Below are 16,818 nucleotides of genomic sequence, written 5' to 3'. Positions count from 1 at the left end.
TCTTTATCCACTGAGTGGTCCATCCATCAAATCCCTGTCTCTCCATTTTAGAGACAAGGATGTCATGTGGGACAGTGTCAAACACCTTGCACAAGTCCAGGAAAATGACATCCGTTGCTTTTCCTGTGTCAACCAGTGCTGTAGCTTTGTCATAGAAGGCCACTAAATTAGTCAGGCATGACTTACCTCTAGTGAAGTTGGCTTCACCAACAACTTGATTATTTTTTATGTGCTTTAGTACAGCTACCTGGAGGATCTGTTCCCTGATTTTACCTGGCACAGAGGTGAGGCTGACTGGTCTGTAGTTTCCTGGATTGTCTTTGGTTCCTTTTTTAAAGATGGAGGTTATCTTCCCCCTTTTCCAATCTGTGGGAACTTTGCCAGACTACCAGGGCCTCTCAAATATGATGGCTAAGAAAGTGCATAAACTTGAAAAGCAAATCCATGTCAATGCTAACCATATGAAAACAAACCCACAAGAAATGGAAACCTAGAGATCCTCTTTATTATGCATGTTTTCTCAAGGCTGAAAAAAAGATGTAGATAAAAATCATTTGCCGTTATATATAATATGAGTTCCATTAGTTTTGTAATGATTTAAGTGACTTGGCCCTCATATCCAGATGGGGAAAATTAAAATCATAGAATCATAAAATGGCCTAGGCTGGAAGGGACCTTAGAGATCATTTAATCCAAACTCCCTGTCATGGGCAGGGACGCCACCTCTCGACTAGATCGGCAACACGTGGGCACGAAACAAGAATCGAACCTGCGACCTTGGTGTTATCAGCACCATGCTCAACCGACTGAGATAACCTGCCCCCTTGCAAGTTTTCTTTGGGTATGAAATGTAATGCATTCTTTTCCTTATTTTACAGGGACATCAAACCTGACAACATACTACTAGATGAGCATGGTAAGTGAATATTGACTGCTTTCTCTCAGATACCTCTTATTCTTGAGATCTCAATGACGTGCCCATCACATGCTTCATAAATCAACCCCAGATGTCAAATTTCTATGTAAATCTGGACTTCCTTTGCAAAGTCACTCTGTCCTCCTTGTAGATTTTGTAACTTCCCCTCCTACTGCAAAAATACGTGCTAATCTGACATTTGTAAGACCTGAAGAAGTAGGAATTTAATATGATTGAGATCACCAGGGACACCTGATAAAAAGAAATTCATATTTTATTAACAGAATTACTGTGAATCACCATAATCCCTTTTTAGGGACTTACCAGTGGAACAGTGTCAAGCACTTATTTTCTCTTTTAGAACTTCTGAAGGGTTAAGAAATTTCATATAGTAAATTATTTCTCATGTAGGTATCTGAAATTATTTTGCTAAAACCTCATGCATCTTTTTGCAGCTACTCATAGGAAGAACATGAGAAAACACAGGTAAAGAAGGCATTAATTATGTATCAGTTAGAACAGAAATATGTACAGGAGGAAGAACAGAAATATGTACAGGAGGAAGACTAAATGAAGAAAGGAGATATGCGCTTGGTACTGTGCGAAAGTCTTGATGTGCTTTGTTCACCTCAGAAACTGATTAAAATCAGTTAATCTCTGATAATTTATAAACTTGAAATGATGCCAACATTATCGTTATCTTTCAAAATAAATTGCAGAGCTGCTGGGTATACAAGTTAAAGTTAATTAAAGAAGTAACATCGTAAACAGCTGGAGTTTGCTCCTGGGAATGTTGATGATAGTAAAACTAAATAATGCTGGAGTTTTAAAGCATCTACAACTTCAGGAGTTTAATGTTTCAGACCCATAAGTGTTAATGTTCCCTGGACACTAATATCAGCAAATAAGCATGAAATAGAAATCTCTTGTCTTTAAGTCCTGGGTGAATTAAAGATGTCAAACACAACATGAAATGACTATGAGTGTGTTAAATTCCTGATTGACAGCCTTTGATGTATGATTGCCCTTATCTCTCCTTGCTCCTCATCAAGGTCAATTACTGCACCAAATCAGCTTCTTGCAAGAGCTTTCCTATGGGGGGTCAAATATTGTAGACAAGAAGCTGCACCAGAGTGAGCAATATGCTGCAAAATGATTTTTTTTAGGTGATTATAAGCCAATCAGCAACAAAATTATCTGTAGCCAGCAGAGAAATTTTGGGACAGATCTTCTTCTACAAAGCAGCATAATACAGCTCCCTCATAGCACACCTGCAGACCAGTGGTGAAACAACCATACTCCTCCAGACTTGCAGACAGACCTAGGTCAGCAGAATTAACCAACTGGTTCACAGACTTGCTGTGTGGCTGGGAGGTGGATAAGGGTCCACACACTTCAACTCACTAAACGAGGTGCCATCAGTCAGACAGGTGTCTGTAGTGTGCTTGTCACCACAGGTTTCCTTTACAGATAACTGGAGGACATAGACGCGTTTCAGATCATCTGATCTATTTTGGATGTCTGCACTATACATCATTATCTATTTCTCTTTGGTGACTAATACCTGGAAATTTTCGATAGAGATATCCACCTTAGAGACGTACATTTTGCAAGACGAATGCTGTCCTTGAAGTCCATAAAAGCTTTGATTAAGCTGCTACATTTTAACATCGTTTTTAAAGAATCATCAGATTTTACTTAATGGGAAACCGTGCACCATACATATGGTAGGCTGTGGAGGAAGCATAACAAATTCACCTAATATGAGTCTAGCCAGGTGCACAGGAAGGAACTTTGGTTTAGCCTGTGACCTGTAAGATGGCACAACAGTGTCGTACATGCTTGACTTTACCCCTAGGTCTTTATTACAGTTCATCAAGCAAACTGCATTTACACAAATCATTATGGAATTAGATATGCACAACATCTGGGACTGAGAGTTAGTCTCAGTGAGTTGTATTTCTTTGATCTCACTGAAAAAAGAAATATTTTGGCTGAAGTCAAAGTGTAACTTTACTTCATATTGCCTTACATCTCCAAGCACTTAAACTGACTTTCTTTCACAATATATAACAAGATTATAGATTATAGGTATTTCTGCTCATTAAAAATAGTTTCAGTGCAATATATCTATATGGCTTAGGGAGCATAATTCAGGAATACAGAAGTACTGAAAAATGAGATTATTCTTAACCCATAAAAATGATCAATCTAATTTACAAATCAGAAACCTGCAAAAATGGATATAGCATATACAAAATCATTCTGGCAGAGGAAGCCTGAATTTTCCCATATACTTTTCAACAAAGCCACCTCTCAACACTGCTGAGTGCAGGTTCTAATGCAGTAGTGGAAATAAATGTTTGATAATCATGAGAAATGTAATGTTACATGAAAACAGGGTAATCAGCTGCCTAAGATAGTGTCAGCCCCTACCAGAAGACAATTTCCTGGTCTCCTGGAGAGATTTTCCAACCCACAGAAGAGTCTCTGAAAAGAGAAAGTGGGGATGGTTTCAAGGTTCACTCTCTAAAATGGAATCAGACCTCTCTAAGGAAATGTATGTTCTCCATAGAGCTCTTTTGTTACATTGCCTTCTCAGCTTTCCCGGAAAGCTCTTCCTTGTACAACTTAACACTAACCTCTAAATTTAGCAATGGTGCTCTGTTCTGCTAACATGCATTTAATACAGAATTATTCCAGTGATAGCTGATGGTTCAGGAGAGCTATTATTATTGTATTGTACAGAGAAAAGTGTTATAGAGTTATGCTAATAACAGCATTCTATTTCCCCTACTATTCCTTTCATTTAGAACAATATAACTGAAATGATAGCATTCAGAACTGAAAGCTGGCAAGTCTGATTCATGTTGCATTTCTTCTGAAATACCAAAGAAATTGACAATGTCTTTAAATCTTGCCATAATCTATTAGCTACGATGTCTAAGGAGATGCAGAAAATGCAGAAAAACAAGCAGTGTCAAATAGACTAGTACAGTGCTGCTTTTTTCTTTTTTTTTTTAAGATGATGACACTATTACCTATTTGGTAGCACAACTGATATTAGCATTTCTGGTTGTTCTGCAGAAATTATGAGGCCGTACTTTGGCATCCAGGATTTGCATTGTGCAGAGCGACCACATCATTTTCACATTTTGTTTACAATTTGCAAGAATTTGATTTCCTCTCAGGAAAGTTTTTCAGGACATTGTTTCATAAGACCAAGCAAGGTCCCTGCTTGATTTACTGAGGAAAAACTTCCCTGGTGGGTCAGACCCAAGACCTTGGCTGGTATTCTCTTGCAACCAGTGGCAAGAGGAGATTCCATTCATGGAGCCTCCCATTCGCCACTTGGTCATCAAATGCTTCAGTGCTTACTGTCACCTACAATTTTTGTATTAGAATATTAGAAAATCTCTGTATATTCCATTTACAATCTGGATGAATATTTTTTAATAAGTTTCTCTACTACCTCTTTGAAGAATATTGCTGATATTGGCCTCTGCAACCTCCTGGAGCAATAAGTTGTAGAATCTCATCATCTTTCATGAAAGAAAAGTGTTTTCTTTTATATACTTTAAAAAAAAAAAATCTCTTCTACTTCTGGAATTGCAGGATTTGGTGACTAATAGCTAATAATCACAATCTTCATGATATTCAGAAACTGTTTCTCCACTGTCCTGTCGGCTGAAGAACCTCAGCCTTTTAGATTTCTCCTTAAAAAGCATTGCTCTGGTCTTTTTGTCCCTCTTTCTTGCCATAGATAATGTTACAGATACGCAAACTTTCGGTTTCAGAGCTAAAGAACAACTATACTCGATCAAATATACATCTAATTTAGTTTCTTTTCTCCAACATTCTCCAAAAAGTGAATATCAGAGCAGGATGTAAAATGAGACAAGTTTTCATAGTACTTCTGGTCTTTTCTGATGCTTCCTTGAGTGCAAGGAACTTTTAGCATCCCCTACATCTCATGGCAAAGTGGTCCTTAGTTTAAACACAGATAATGAGAGGACTCACTGCCTGTTTGTTTTGAAGGTTCTACCTGCTAATTGCACTGAATGCCTCCAACTTCTCATCTTGGAACTGTTCTGGTGGTTATTGAAATCACAGAACTAATATCTAACTCTTAGACTTAACAGCACTAATTATATTTTATTAGGTTTGGGGATTTTTTTAGACTGTATTTTTGCATCTGTTACTGATAATTTTGCTCAGTGATCATTTACAAGAGAGCGAGGCAGATGTAAGATGGCACTTATATGTATCTTACTGTATCTGATTATATTGTTTTATAATCATCAAAGTTTTCCTTAAAACTCTATTTCCTTGATTCCATGACAATCTCAGCTCTCATTTGAAAGCTAATAGCAAAAGCGAAAGATGCAGCCAATAAGAAATCTTGGTCTTAAAACCAAAAATAGGATGAAAAACCCTACCCATAAATTCAGTATTTCTAACTCTGATATTAATTTCTGAACAACAGAACTGGGAACATTATAACTCTATGGTGACCTCTGGGAGATATAAAATCTCCACTAAAGATGTAACTGGTATGTCTGCAATAGGGCTACTCCTTATCATACCAACAGACAATTTTCAGGGATTGTATCTCATTTAGCCCTCCCACATTGATTAATAAGATGAATGTTTTCTCAGCACATTTCATCCACCTGAAGCTATCTACACCTTGAAAATATATCTGAAACTTTTGCATGCCTACCTTTTTGAAATGCACAGCCTCGCTAAAACCATTTATAGCAATACAATAAGTTTTCTAACAATCTCCTTGATGATAAGAGGCAGACTGGCAAGGCACGCCAACTTCACATGGATATAAGCTTACATTCTTGTACATAGTACCTTCTAAACGCAAACCTAATCTGAATTTGCTCCAAAATGTTACTGTGTTGAGGTTTCCAATCAGCTCTGATGCGTGCTGAGGCAGTGGCATTAACTCCAGTCTGGTATTTCTTCTCTCTGCCCTCACATTCACCACTATGGCTTCAGACTCTGGGAAATTCAATGAGGTTTGAAGATATGTACATCTTCCTCTACTAAATGTTACTCAGCCATCTTCAGCCACATTTCAGAACTTGTTTTAATTTTCATTATGACTTATTCAAAAATTAAATAATAGTCCAAATGAAGATCATTTGCTGATTACCTCAGATACTGAGATTTCAGGCCATGTGGAAAAATAAGGTATAAAAGCCACAGAGCACTTGTGAAGTGCATGTGTAAAGCTTCCTGAAGTCATATACTGTGGTGTAGGTATGAACATAGAAATTTCCCCTGTTAAATCCTTAACTGGCAACTGACAGGAGGAATGCAAATTTTGAAATAATTTCTGCTGACATTCTTTCTGCTTGCAGTGTACATGTTGGCCCACATGAAATTTGTGCAGTCTGCGATGATTTGAAAAAGCCACTCTGCAGAGAGCCCAGGCAATGTGGTTTTTTGCCTTTTCTTCCCTCCACTCCACCATAATTTTATTATCTTATGGGGTACTGCTGAGTCTTTTGTACTCTGCAAAACCCAAGTGGCACTGACATACTGCTTAGCTCAGTGTTGTACCAGGGTACAGACTTCATTTTGACATTCATTTGTTCACAATAATATGAAGAAAAGGACATCAAATATGAAGTGTGGAGCTCAGATGAGAAAAAGTCCTGAAATTTTGGAAACAGTATGAAGCAGCTAGTAACCCAGTATGTTTACTGCAGCATTAGCAACCTTTCTTTTTGCTTTATGCAACAGTTGCAGTTAGAAGATGTCTTAGAGGGTGATTAGAAAGACTCCTATACAGAACTAGACTCTGTTTCTTGAAATAGCCACACCAGGAATGAAAAACTTTAGAAAGCCTCACAACCAAACAAAACAAGTCATAGTCTTAAAAGAGTTGAAATAATTCAGTGGCATGAGCAGGCAGGCAGAAATCTGCCTCGACATCACTCTAGCCCTCCTCCGCCATCAGCAGTGCCCTGCTACCTGCACAGGAGCTGCCCATCACTGCTGCATCAGCAGCAGGATGCAGAAGTTACTTTCCCAATCTATCTCTTACCTTGCAGAAACGCATTTTTAACAAAAAATATCAGCCAGTGTATACAACATTTCGTGTGTGCTATTTTGATTTTGTTAAATGAAGTCTAATCAAAGGGAGAGAAAACAATGCACTGCAGGAGAGGCAATTTTCATTGCAAATTAACTATTGGATCAGTCTGAATGGATCTTATGCGATAGGTGTTTTGCAACAGTCTATCATGCTGGCACTCTAATAGGGAACATCACTTATTATACTGTCGTTTAAATGACAGAACTTTATATTTATCTGTAAAAAAACAGAGGAGGTATTAGTTTGCCAAGATCCTTGCAGCTTTTCATCCTACAGTGTACACAGAACTGCTTAAAACTACTGCCATGAGGTGGCTGTATGTGGTTCAATTATCATTTTCAAGAAGATTTCTGACACAGTGTTTTATTATTGCAGAAATAAACTGTGAACACGCTACAGTCCAGCCACTAGGAAGTATGGATACCGCCTTGAAATGTGATGGCAGGCTGGGCTGTTGACACTAGTCCTGGTTATGACAGCCTAGTACCTCCTGCCCCCTACAAAGCAATCACTTTCTTCTGCTTGCGGGTTTTGTCTGCTTTGTGCAGATGTCTTCCTGGGCTGGGTATCTTAGGAGGAAAGAATCAGTAAAATGGAAGCAGATTTTCTGAGAAAAGTGCAGAAAGCAGGCAAACTATTTCATCAAAGTGTTCTACTGAGTCTTGGATTTGGAAACATAGTTTAAAGTTTAGCAGTGGGATGTGCCTTCTTCCTTTTTCCCTTCAAAACCAGCTCAGATCAGGCCAAATTAGGGGCCTCTGAGAATTTCAGTACGCAAATGTGTAGCTGCAGACTTGCTAGAGAGGCTGGCAGATACTTTTCCTACGGACTTTGAGCAGACTCTAGGTTAGACACTGGAACAGCAAGCATGATCTTTTGCTGAGACTGCAGGTCTTCTGTCAGGCACCACGATAACGTCCAGCATCAGTGGTTTGTAACACTCTTTTCATCTTTGACATCAAACACGATAACAGCCTCCCCCACTTAGTAACTGCATCATGCCCAAAGCCTGTTCGATTCTGTGGACTGAATGAGGTTGAGATCTTGATTAAAAAAAATCTGTCTATCAGGAATCTATCACTCAAGATTCTAGTTCAACACATGATAAATTAATCCTGATCTGAGTGCAGGGTTAAGCCGGGGAAGGGAGTACTTTTCCCTTTACTCTGTCCTCCACAATGGCACCATATGTAATCACAGAGAACATAATACCTGCATCACTCCACAGTATAAAACAGAAATGCAAAACCTAATAGCAGACTTATCACACTGATAGCCTTCAGATTTTCAGCCTAGATTTATAGTCAGTTTACCCACTCACTCACAGCAAGCCAAGATTAACAACTGTTGCTTCACTAAGGAGCAATTTAACCTGTGCTTATCGTAAACTACCCCAGGTAAAAAGTAATGACAGCAGGTTTGGGCCATCCAGCCTGATTAGTTAAGTTTGAATCAGCTGTCTGGCTGGTAAGGCAGTAAGTCCCCAGGTGGACCTTTGCCACTTACCTTCATCATGCAACTTGCTGTCAAATAAGTGATCATTTGGGAGCTGTTACCTGCTGTTTCGGCACATTACTGCTCTGAGAAGACAGTTACTGTCCTTAACATTCATGGCAGGAGAAGGTTCAGCAATGCAAGTAGGTAGTGGATGCAACACAGAAGAAAATCATTCCATCACTTTGTTACCAGTATGTTTTTTCTACTTATAAGTAACGTTAAATTCTAAGTTTTCATGAATTGTTATGAATCTCTCTGATTTAATTCCTGTTATCTCTTAAAAGTTAAACAAATAGGGGAACATTTTTGTGATGTGTTATTTTAACTTTTCTTTTTACTTTGTGTAATTGCAGGACATGTTCATATCACTGACTTTAACATAGCAACCATAGTGAAAGGCTCAGAAAAAGCTTCTTCTATGGCTGGCACAAAACCCTATATGGGTAAGTTTTCAAAACCATTCGAAAATGTAAGAAAAGTCACATATTAAGGTTGACTAATGATATTTTTAAAGGACTTTAAGTTGTAAAAGCATAGAATAAATGTGCTCAGTTTTTTTTTTTATTTGGCAATATATGCATGTTCACAATGAAAAACATAGGAGGGGAGGAATTGGGCAGGAGCTTGGTCTGCACTGCTTATGTACAGGTCCTGTTTGATTTTGTGAGGCACATTCAGGAGTATTTCAGCTGTGTCACTTCCTGCAAACCCTACACCTGGTGACAAGAATACATGATTATATTTGCACCATAGTGCAATGGTATGATGTAGCAAAGAATATGTAATACCAGTTTAAAAGTATCTAGGCACATCCTTAATTGCTTTGCTATGATGAGTTCCTCAGAATACGCCTGTTTAAAATTAGAGTTCCATGCAACCAACCATTTAAGTGCTTGCCCTATGGCTTTTAGGGGCATTTTATGTGTTTTAATTATATATTTTAAATGCATAGATAGTTTGAAGACTGGGAGAGTAAAATTCAGTTCACCTGTCCTCATGTGTCTATAAGTTAAGCATCTTAGCTAAGTTAACAATTCAAACTTCCCCTGCAATGGAAAAACAGAAGGTATCTCCTGAAGGTCGTTTTTCTCACCAAAGTTAGACTAGCTTACATGAGTAAAAATAGATGTGATTTGTCCTATTTGTGGCTTCCTACATGTCTGGTGTTTTAGTCTGGTCTCTATATGGAATTGTCATTGCCTGGGGAGATGACCCGCTTAAGACCAAACACGTTTAGGTTCTGGAAACCATGCTAAGAGACTTTCTCTAGCAGACCTGCTCACAACACATCTAACCAGCATGCAGTGGTAAAATCTTGGTAAATGATCGAAATGATCGAAACCTGAATATGTCATTCAGTGAACAGAAGGCCACCGTGTTACCATGTTTCTGTGTATTAGGGTAGGAGTAAAAGCATGAGCCCAATCACAGAATCACGGAATTGTTGAGGCTGGAAAAGACCTCTGAGATCATCAAGTCCAGCCTATGATCCAGCACCACCACATCAGCCAGACCACGGCACTAAGTGCCACATCCAGCCTCTCCTCAAACCCTTCCAGGGACGGTGAGTCCACCACTTCCCTGGGCAGTTCATCCCAGTGCCTGAGCACCCTCTCCATGAGGAATGGCTGCCTGAGATCCAACCTGAACCTCCCCTGACGCAATTTCAGGCCGTGCCCTCTCGTCCTGTCACTGGTTGCCCGGGAGAAGAGCCTGACCCCCACCTGACTACACCCTCCCTTCAAGCAGTCGTAGAGAGTGATAAGGTCCCCCCCTGAGTCTCCTCCAGGCTAAACACCCCCAGCTCCCTCAGCCTCTCCTCACAGGACTTTCCCTCTAGTCTTTCACAGTGCAAAGGAAGTGAAGTAACCTGCACATCAAGCAAACAAGTGTCTGGAAGGCGCCTTCGTGCCAGGTGTGAGACTGTATCAGTGCAGTCGCAGGCATTGGAGCAGTTATGTTCTCAGATATTATATGATTTTGACATGAATCAGTATTTAGCAGGGGCTGGAATCTTTTGCCCCTGAGCAGCTTGTGCGTGGCTGTCCTGTTTGGGCGGTTAATAGGACACAACATGATGTATAGGGCCGCATTGTGCCCCTTGGGGTCAGGACCAGTGCTCCGTCCTGCTGCTTCCTCGTTAGCTTCCTCTTCTAAATATATTCAAAGCAGACCAAGAAACATTTTATGTAGCCATGACCCAAGTTATGTAGAGGAATGAGGTTTTTAGATTAAAGTTTTCTCAGCATTTGTTATGGGGTAGCTTTAGCTGAGTGTCTCTACTTGGATCAGATGGACAACATTGCACGGGCATGGGGTATAGAGCATTAGGAGATCTAGTTTGTGTACTGAGCTTCCCCTTGGGGCTGATACCTGGGTGTTTGATGTTGCTCCACAGGTTTCTAATTTATTGTGGTGAAAAGAGAGTGGAAAGGACAGCAGTGTGCCCAGATGGCCAAGGAGGGCAACAACATCCTGGCCTGTGTCAGGAATAGTGTGACTGGCTTACTAAATGTTTATGCAGAGCACAGTGTATCTGAACTTGAGTGTTTTTCCAGAAAGCCTGGTAATTTCTCTTCATTCCCCCTTCCCAACTGATTCGTTCAGGCCAGTGAAATATGTAGGCAATAAAAACATAGACAATGGTGAATCCGAAAGGAGTCAAGCCAGCAGCCTGGCAAGACAAGTTACTTCCAGCTGCTTCTGCAGTTTTACGTCTTAAAGCTATTGACTGGAAATGCTAAAGTGAAATCAGCTTCTTAGTGTTGGGCAGGCCTTCAGAGTTTCTGTCTTATACTATTCAGATGGCTGCAGCTATGAAATACGTGTGCCTTGAGCTGGTTTAGGGAACTTGTGTGTTACCTATGCCTTATTCTATTATTTGCAGTAATGTCCCTCTCCCCTGCAATAGGTTGGTCAGCTACTAAACAAAATGATAAATACTCAAATATACCTGGAAAACATTACACATGTGGTCTTTTATTTCTCACTCTGACCTAAATCAAATGTATCTGATTACTATAGCACATACTTTTTAATCACTGAAATATTTCCTTTTTGAATGATTGCCTTCTGTCTATTTGTATATTATTTGTGAGTGTTGCAAAAAATCTCCATTCACAGGTCATAAAATTTATGGGTTTGGGGTTTTGGTTTTTTTTCTGTTTCTGATAGTAGAAGGGTTAGGGGAAGTTAAGTAGAGGCTTCATAGTTTTCTTCAGCAGAGGCTGAAGTTTTCCAAATAATGCAGAGTGACTACTTCAAATCAAACAAATAAAATACGTTTTATGATATAAATATGCCTGGCAAAAATCCAAACAAATAACATCAGCCATAAATTATGTGCAAAGTTTCAGCTACCTCCTTCCTATCCTACAGGGTTGTTATCTCAGATTTTCACAGCTGCTTTCATAGGTTGCTGTCACAGTGAAGAATGGCTGTATGTCTGAGATTACCAAGGGAGTGTGGATTTACAGAGGTCCACTGAACTCCTAAAATGTATGAGTCATCCATATTTATTAATTCTCTGTGGGAGTACTATCAGATTCAGAGGAGAGACAGTGGATGTCCCAATGTCAGCCTTGCAGGTAAAGTGAAAATATACTATAGGGATAAATTTGTTCACAAGATAGTTACAATACAGCAGACATAAATGTTGAGTTGCGTTTTCAAAGGTGTTTACCCTTGGTCTTCCTTGCACACATACTGAACAATGCTCTGAAATTAAATACAGATTTGCAGCTCATTGCTTTTTGAGGGCAGTTAAGGCAGTGTTTAGGTTTTTAAAAACCCTACCCTTTTCCTACCGAGGGCTTGACTGCCTATCTGCAGAGATTCACTGGTGCTGTTGCTACCTGTGCTTTTGATCTCAGGGAAATATCATGACCCCACCACGAGGCTTCTGTTTGTTCTGATAAACAAGGACTGAGAGTGGATGTGGGAAGCTCTGAGGTGCTGAAATAAATACTCGCCACGCTGATGGCGTTTTCAGCTTGTGTGAGGAGCACTGTGCCTGAGGGGATTAAGATCTGAGCTGCGAGTGGGTATTCAGGTTTTGACTCTGCTCTGACATGAATGAGTAGGCACACGAGCAGCTGAAAAACCTCAGGAGATGAGGAAAGAAGTTAATGCCTCCAGCTGCTTTTCACTTCTCTGTGGTCTCCAACCTCTTACACTGAGATCTTCAAGCAAAAGCATTAACATAATAATTTTTTTTACTATTCAGTCAAAAAAAATCTCCCAGCTGAGTTAAAGTGGTAGTTTTTTTAAGCCTCCCTGAAGGAGCCTGATCCAATGCAGAACTCTGCAGGCAGGTCCGATGGGGAAGAGGCCTCCATCAGTGGGGGCAGCCCCAGAGCACCTCCATCAGCCCAGGGGGGCATTTTTTCCTCCTGGATAACTCCCGTTCTTTGGTTAAGCCACACAACACCCCCAGATTTCTGTGTGGGTAAGCTGATGCAAAGACACTTTTTAACCTGGTAGAAGTATGTGGGGCAAAGCTACGTTAATAGGCTTTCTGATGTGGGAGGTACACTGTCTGTCCTGCGAACCTCGGTTACCCACACTACTTAATTTCAGTGCTGGGGCAGAACAGCTGCTGGGGCAATCTTCCAAATAGCAAATGGATATTTTTTGGATACAATCCCTTCAATGAGTTACTAGCAAAACTGCCACTGCAGCTGCTGTGAGCTTTTAAACACAGTAAGGAAGGTGCTTCTGTAAAAATTCATAGTCAGTCGTAGAAGACTGTTGCTGCTTGGTTTTATTTCAAAGGGACTACCAGCTTGAGGTTGTTTCTCTGAGGTTGATCCAGTTGTTCAACCAGCAAGGGCTTCTCTGTGCAAAAGCAAGGGGAAGAAATAGGTTCTTTTCAGTGCAGAGGGTTTTATGAGGACAGCACTCTGAGCAGGAGCAGGAGAGGTTGTATAGCCATACAGCAAACTAACAAGACATTCTAAATGCAGTATCTGTATTCAGGTAATGGTATCTAAAATATTTACTCTGACAGAATAATTGCATTTAATAAGAGTATTAAAACTATTGAGGTGAATTATGTGAATAAAAGGTCCAAAATCACTTATACTACTGTAACAAGTCTAGACCTCACACTAGAAAATTGCCAGCCCAGCATAGTCAGGATTTAAGCAGCACTTTGCCTTATAAAATAGAAGTTAGCAGCTGGCTAGTCTAAAGCTCTGAGTCAGAAAGCTGTCTGTTGTAATTTAGACCTTTTTAGCACTGGAGAAAGTAAACACTAGGAGATAGATTGATAGTTTTCCAAGTCCGTGTTGATATTTGGAGAGAGGGAAGTTATTTTCTTCCATTTTGTTCTTAAACTAGCTTCTGCTCTAAATAGAAGATCACTTGTCATCACTATAGTTTGATTTCTGTTTTCTATTTAAACGACCTAGAAGAATTACTGACCTCTGAATTTACTTTTCAGAGAAAAGTGAAAATTAATATATTCTCATCACAATGCTGAGAAAGCAACCAATATTTCGCCAGACTATGCCAGTCCAAGGTTCTTAGAATATATTTTCAAAAATCGAGTTCATTTTTTATTCAACTCAATCTGTCATGCATTAAGCTTGATTCAACAAGGCAAAAATATCATAGAATCATAGAATGGCCTAGGCTGAAAGGGACCTTAGAGATCATTTAATCCAACCTCCCTGTCACAGGCAGGGATGTCACCTCTCGACTAGATCAGACAACATATGGGGACCGAGTGGGAATCAAACCTGCAGCCTTGGTGTTATCAGCACCATGCTCAACTGACTGAGCTAACCAGCCCCCCATATCAATGTGTTATATACCTCAAGTCATTCACACATCTAAAATTTAGAAAGGTCTAAACTTTTAATAGCTTATCCTGTGTGAATAAATCAAAATAATATTTGTATTGTGTGCATTGTATATATGTGTATTTATCCATTTATATATATATATATGTAACACTTATTGTTTTTTCAAGATCAGAGTTGAAGAATGTAAATGATGCCTGGCAGCGTGTTATCATGCTGAACCTCAGTTAATGACACTGGAATCTATTTTCTTATCTTTGAAGTCTCAGACATTACAACAAAACTCATATCACTGAGGTATCTTTTGCTGCAACAGCTATGGCAGAGTGTATTGCTTGTACTGCTGTACACCGCAAACCTCCAATTCCCCTTACTGATGTGTAGGGTCTCTACTGAGATGCAAATAGACTACAGACAGCTCTAGCTAGCTAACTGGGTGTCTAGTGTCAGGGTTTACATTCATGAGAAAAGTTTTGGACATACCAACCTGAAATTCGTCATTCAAAATCATTGAGGACAAAGCACTGTGGCTTTTTTTTTTTCCTCCAGTTTGTCGTATTAATTACGTTGGCACCAGGCATTTTGTAGGAATTAATGACCAGCTCTCATTGGCAACATTTAGCTATGCATGGACAATCAGCTCTTTACAGCTAATCAATCTTGCAAGACTGACTTGCAAGTTATTGCTTAAATTTACTGACTTGTTAGTATGTAGTAAGGCCACTTGAAGAAGAGTCTAAGGCAGTCACTTCACTTCACTTTCCCTCGCGCCAATTTTGCAAAGTTTCAAAGCAGCCTACAGAAGTCAGCTATGCTTCAACATAAGTAATAGCTCAGTAAGCTTCTTAATCAACACTTGGCAGTCTCCCGAGTAGTGGTAGGCACATTTGCCAGGCGCTCTCTGATTAGCTTCTTGCTATGGAAGTGGAACTTAAATCAGTTCATCAGAAAAGAAATGCCACATTGTGCTATTTAGGATTCATATCAGAGTCACTCTAAGCTCTTCATTTTATGATTTAATCCAATGAATTATCTTTATGATTAAACCAGTATGCACCATCAAAAATAATAACAGCTATTCTTTGTGCCAACCATTCCAAGTCATAGACCTCAGATTGACTATTTTGGCATGGACAGCATATTCAGGTTCACCATTGGATGCCAAAATAAAATGTCCTGAATTTCAGTGACCTGAAGCACTTTTTAGGGATATATGAATACACTTTGAGATGCACCCTTTACATAATTTACACTGTAGATTATCTGACTGCTATGGTAATTACAGTAAGTAGTTATATATATGAATTGACTTATAAATTACTCTGTTTCACACAAAATTATACGAAGCTCCAAGTATGGCTAAACCCACAGAGCGGGAAGGACTATGGATATCCCATACTTCCAGCAGTCTGCAATGATGTGGCATTACTAGAAAGATACAGTGTAAAAGCATCAAAATATAGAGCTCTGAAAAGGATTTTTTTTTTTAATTTATTAGTTGGAAAAGAAAACCCGCAAAACATTAATTGGAAATATGTTAGGGAAAACCAAGGAATGCACTGAAGCACACTTAATGCAGCACAGAGGTAGACTCGTATGTCATTTTTCAAGAAAGTGGATCAGATAAATAGTGAAGACATGAAAGTATATTATTAAGAGAAAAATATAGATGTAAAAAAGAAAAAATATTGGATTACTTTTAGCTGAAGTTAAATACGTGCATTTACTATCATACAAGACACAGAAACATTCCTGATTTTATTGCTTGCCCTGTTAAAACTAGCACTGATGTCCCAACTTGGAATGGCATTAGTTTTGAAATGCTCTATCTTTGGAATTACCAAAGCCTTACTTCTATGCATGAAGGGTAATCTCCAAACTGAAAGACTGCATTGTTTCTGAGATCCAGGCTTTCGAAAGTCTCCAGTACTTTGGCTGACAGGTTTTCCAGATATCTGAGTGGAGATGAAGAGCCCATGCAATTCACAATGACTGTTGAGAGGAAGAGGCTGTACAGGTTCCATTGAGACTTCTGGCCTTAGACTCCTTCACCCTCTCACTTAAACAAGTTGTGAGGAGGTGATTGAGCTTCATTAGCATCACAGGATTGTAGTGTGACTCATGTTAGCAGGACCCTCAAGAGTGTCTAGGCCAACCTCTGCAGAGGGAGCAGCGAGGCTGGACCAGGTTATCTCTGTTGAAAGCTCTCTTTTGGGCAGCTCTAGCAAAGCAGTTCTCCATCATGTCAAAGATGTTTGTTAATGGGGAGCTGTGAGAACGTCTAAGATCTACCAATCCTACTGCTTCTCCACCTGTCTTTAAATTCACTCTTACTGTTAGACCTGCTATTACTTGATTTATCTTCGCTATTTAAAAGCTGTGCTTGTACCATGTAAACTTCTACTGCCTTCCCTCTAACTGTATGTGATAGTTAATACAGTTCTCAGCCAAAAGAATCTGCAGGATCAGACCCAGTAGATCGGAAG

At 39.5% G+C, this 16,818-nt stretch overlaps 1 protein-coding gene across 1 annotated transcript in view; it reads left to right on the top strand.

Moving 5' to 3' along the window:
* The first annotated feature begins 843 nt into the window (after positions 1–843).
* LOC104276470 (serine/threonine-protein kinase 32B-like) overlaps positions 844–16,818 on the top strand; it is a 48,485-nt gene continuing 32,510 nt past the window's right edge. Inside the window, exons 1-2 of the mRNA XM_009872796.1 lie at positions 844–916; positions 8,882–8,971. Of these exons, the coding sequence (XP_009871098.1) occupies positions 844–916; positions 8,882–8,971 (163 nt within the window). The remainder of the gene's footprint in view (positions 917–8,881; positions 8,972–16,818) is intronic.

This window comes from Apaloderma vittatum, unplaced genomic scaffold (genome assembly GCF_000703405.1).
Source record: "Apaloderma vittatum isolate BGI_N311 unplaced genomic scaffold, ASM70340v1 scaffold33247, whole genome shotgun sequence".
Taxonomy (NCBI): domain Eukaryota; kingdom Metazoa; phylum Chordata; class Aves; order Trogoniformes; family Trogonidae; genus Apaloderma; species Apaloderma vittatum.
The sequence above is the reverse complement of the archived record's forward strand: the minus strand, read 5'-3'. Positions and strand labels throughout refer to the sequence as shown.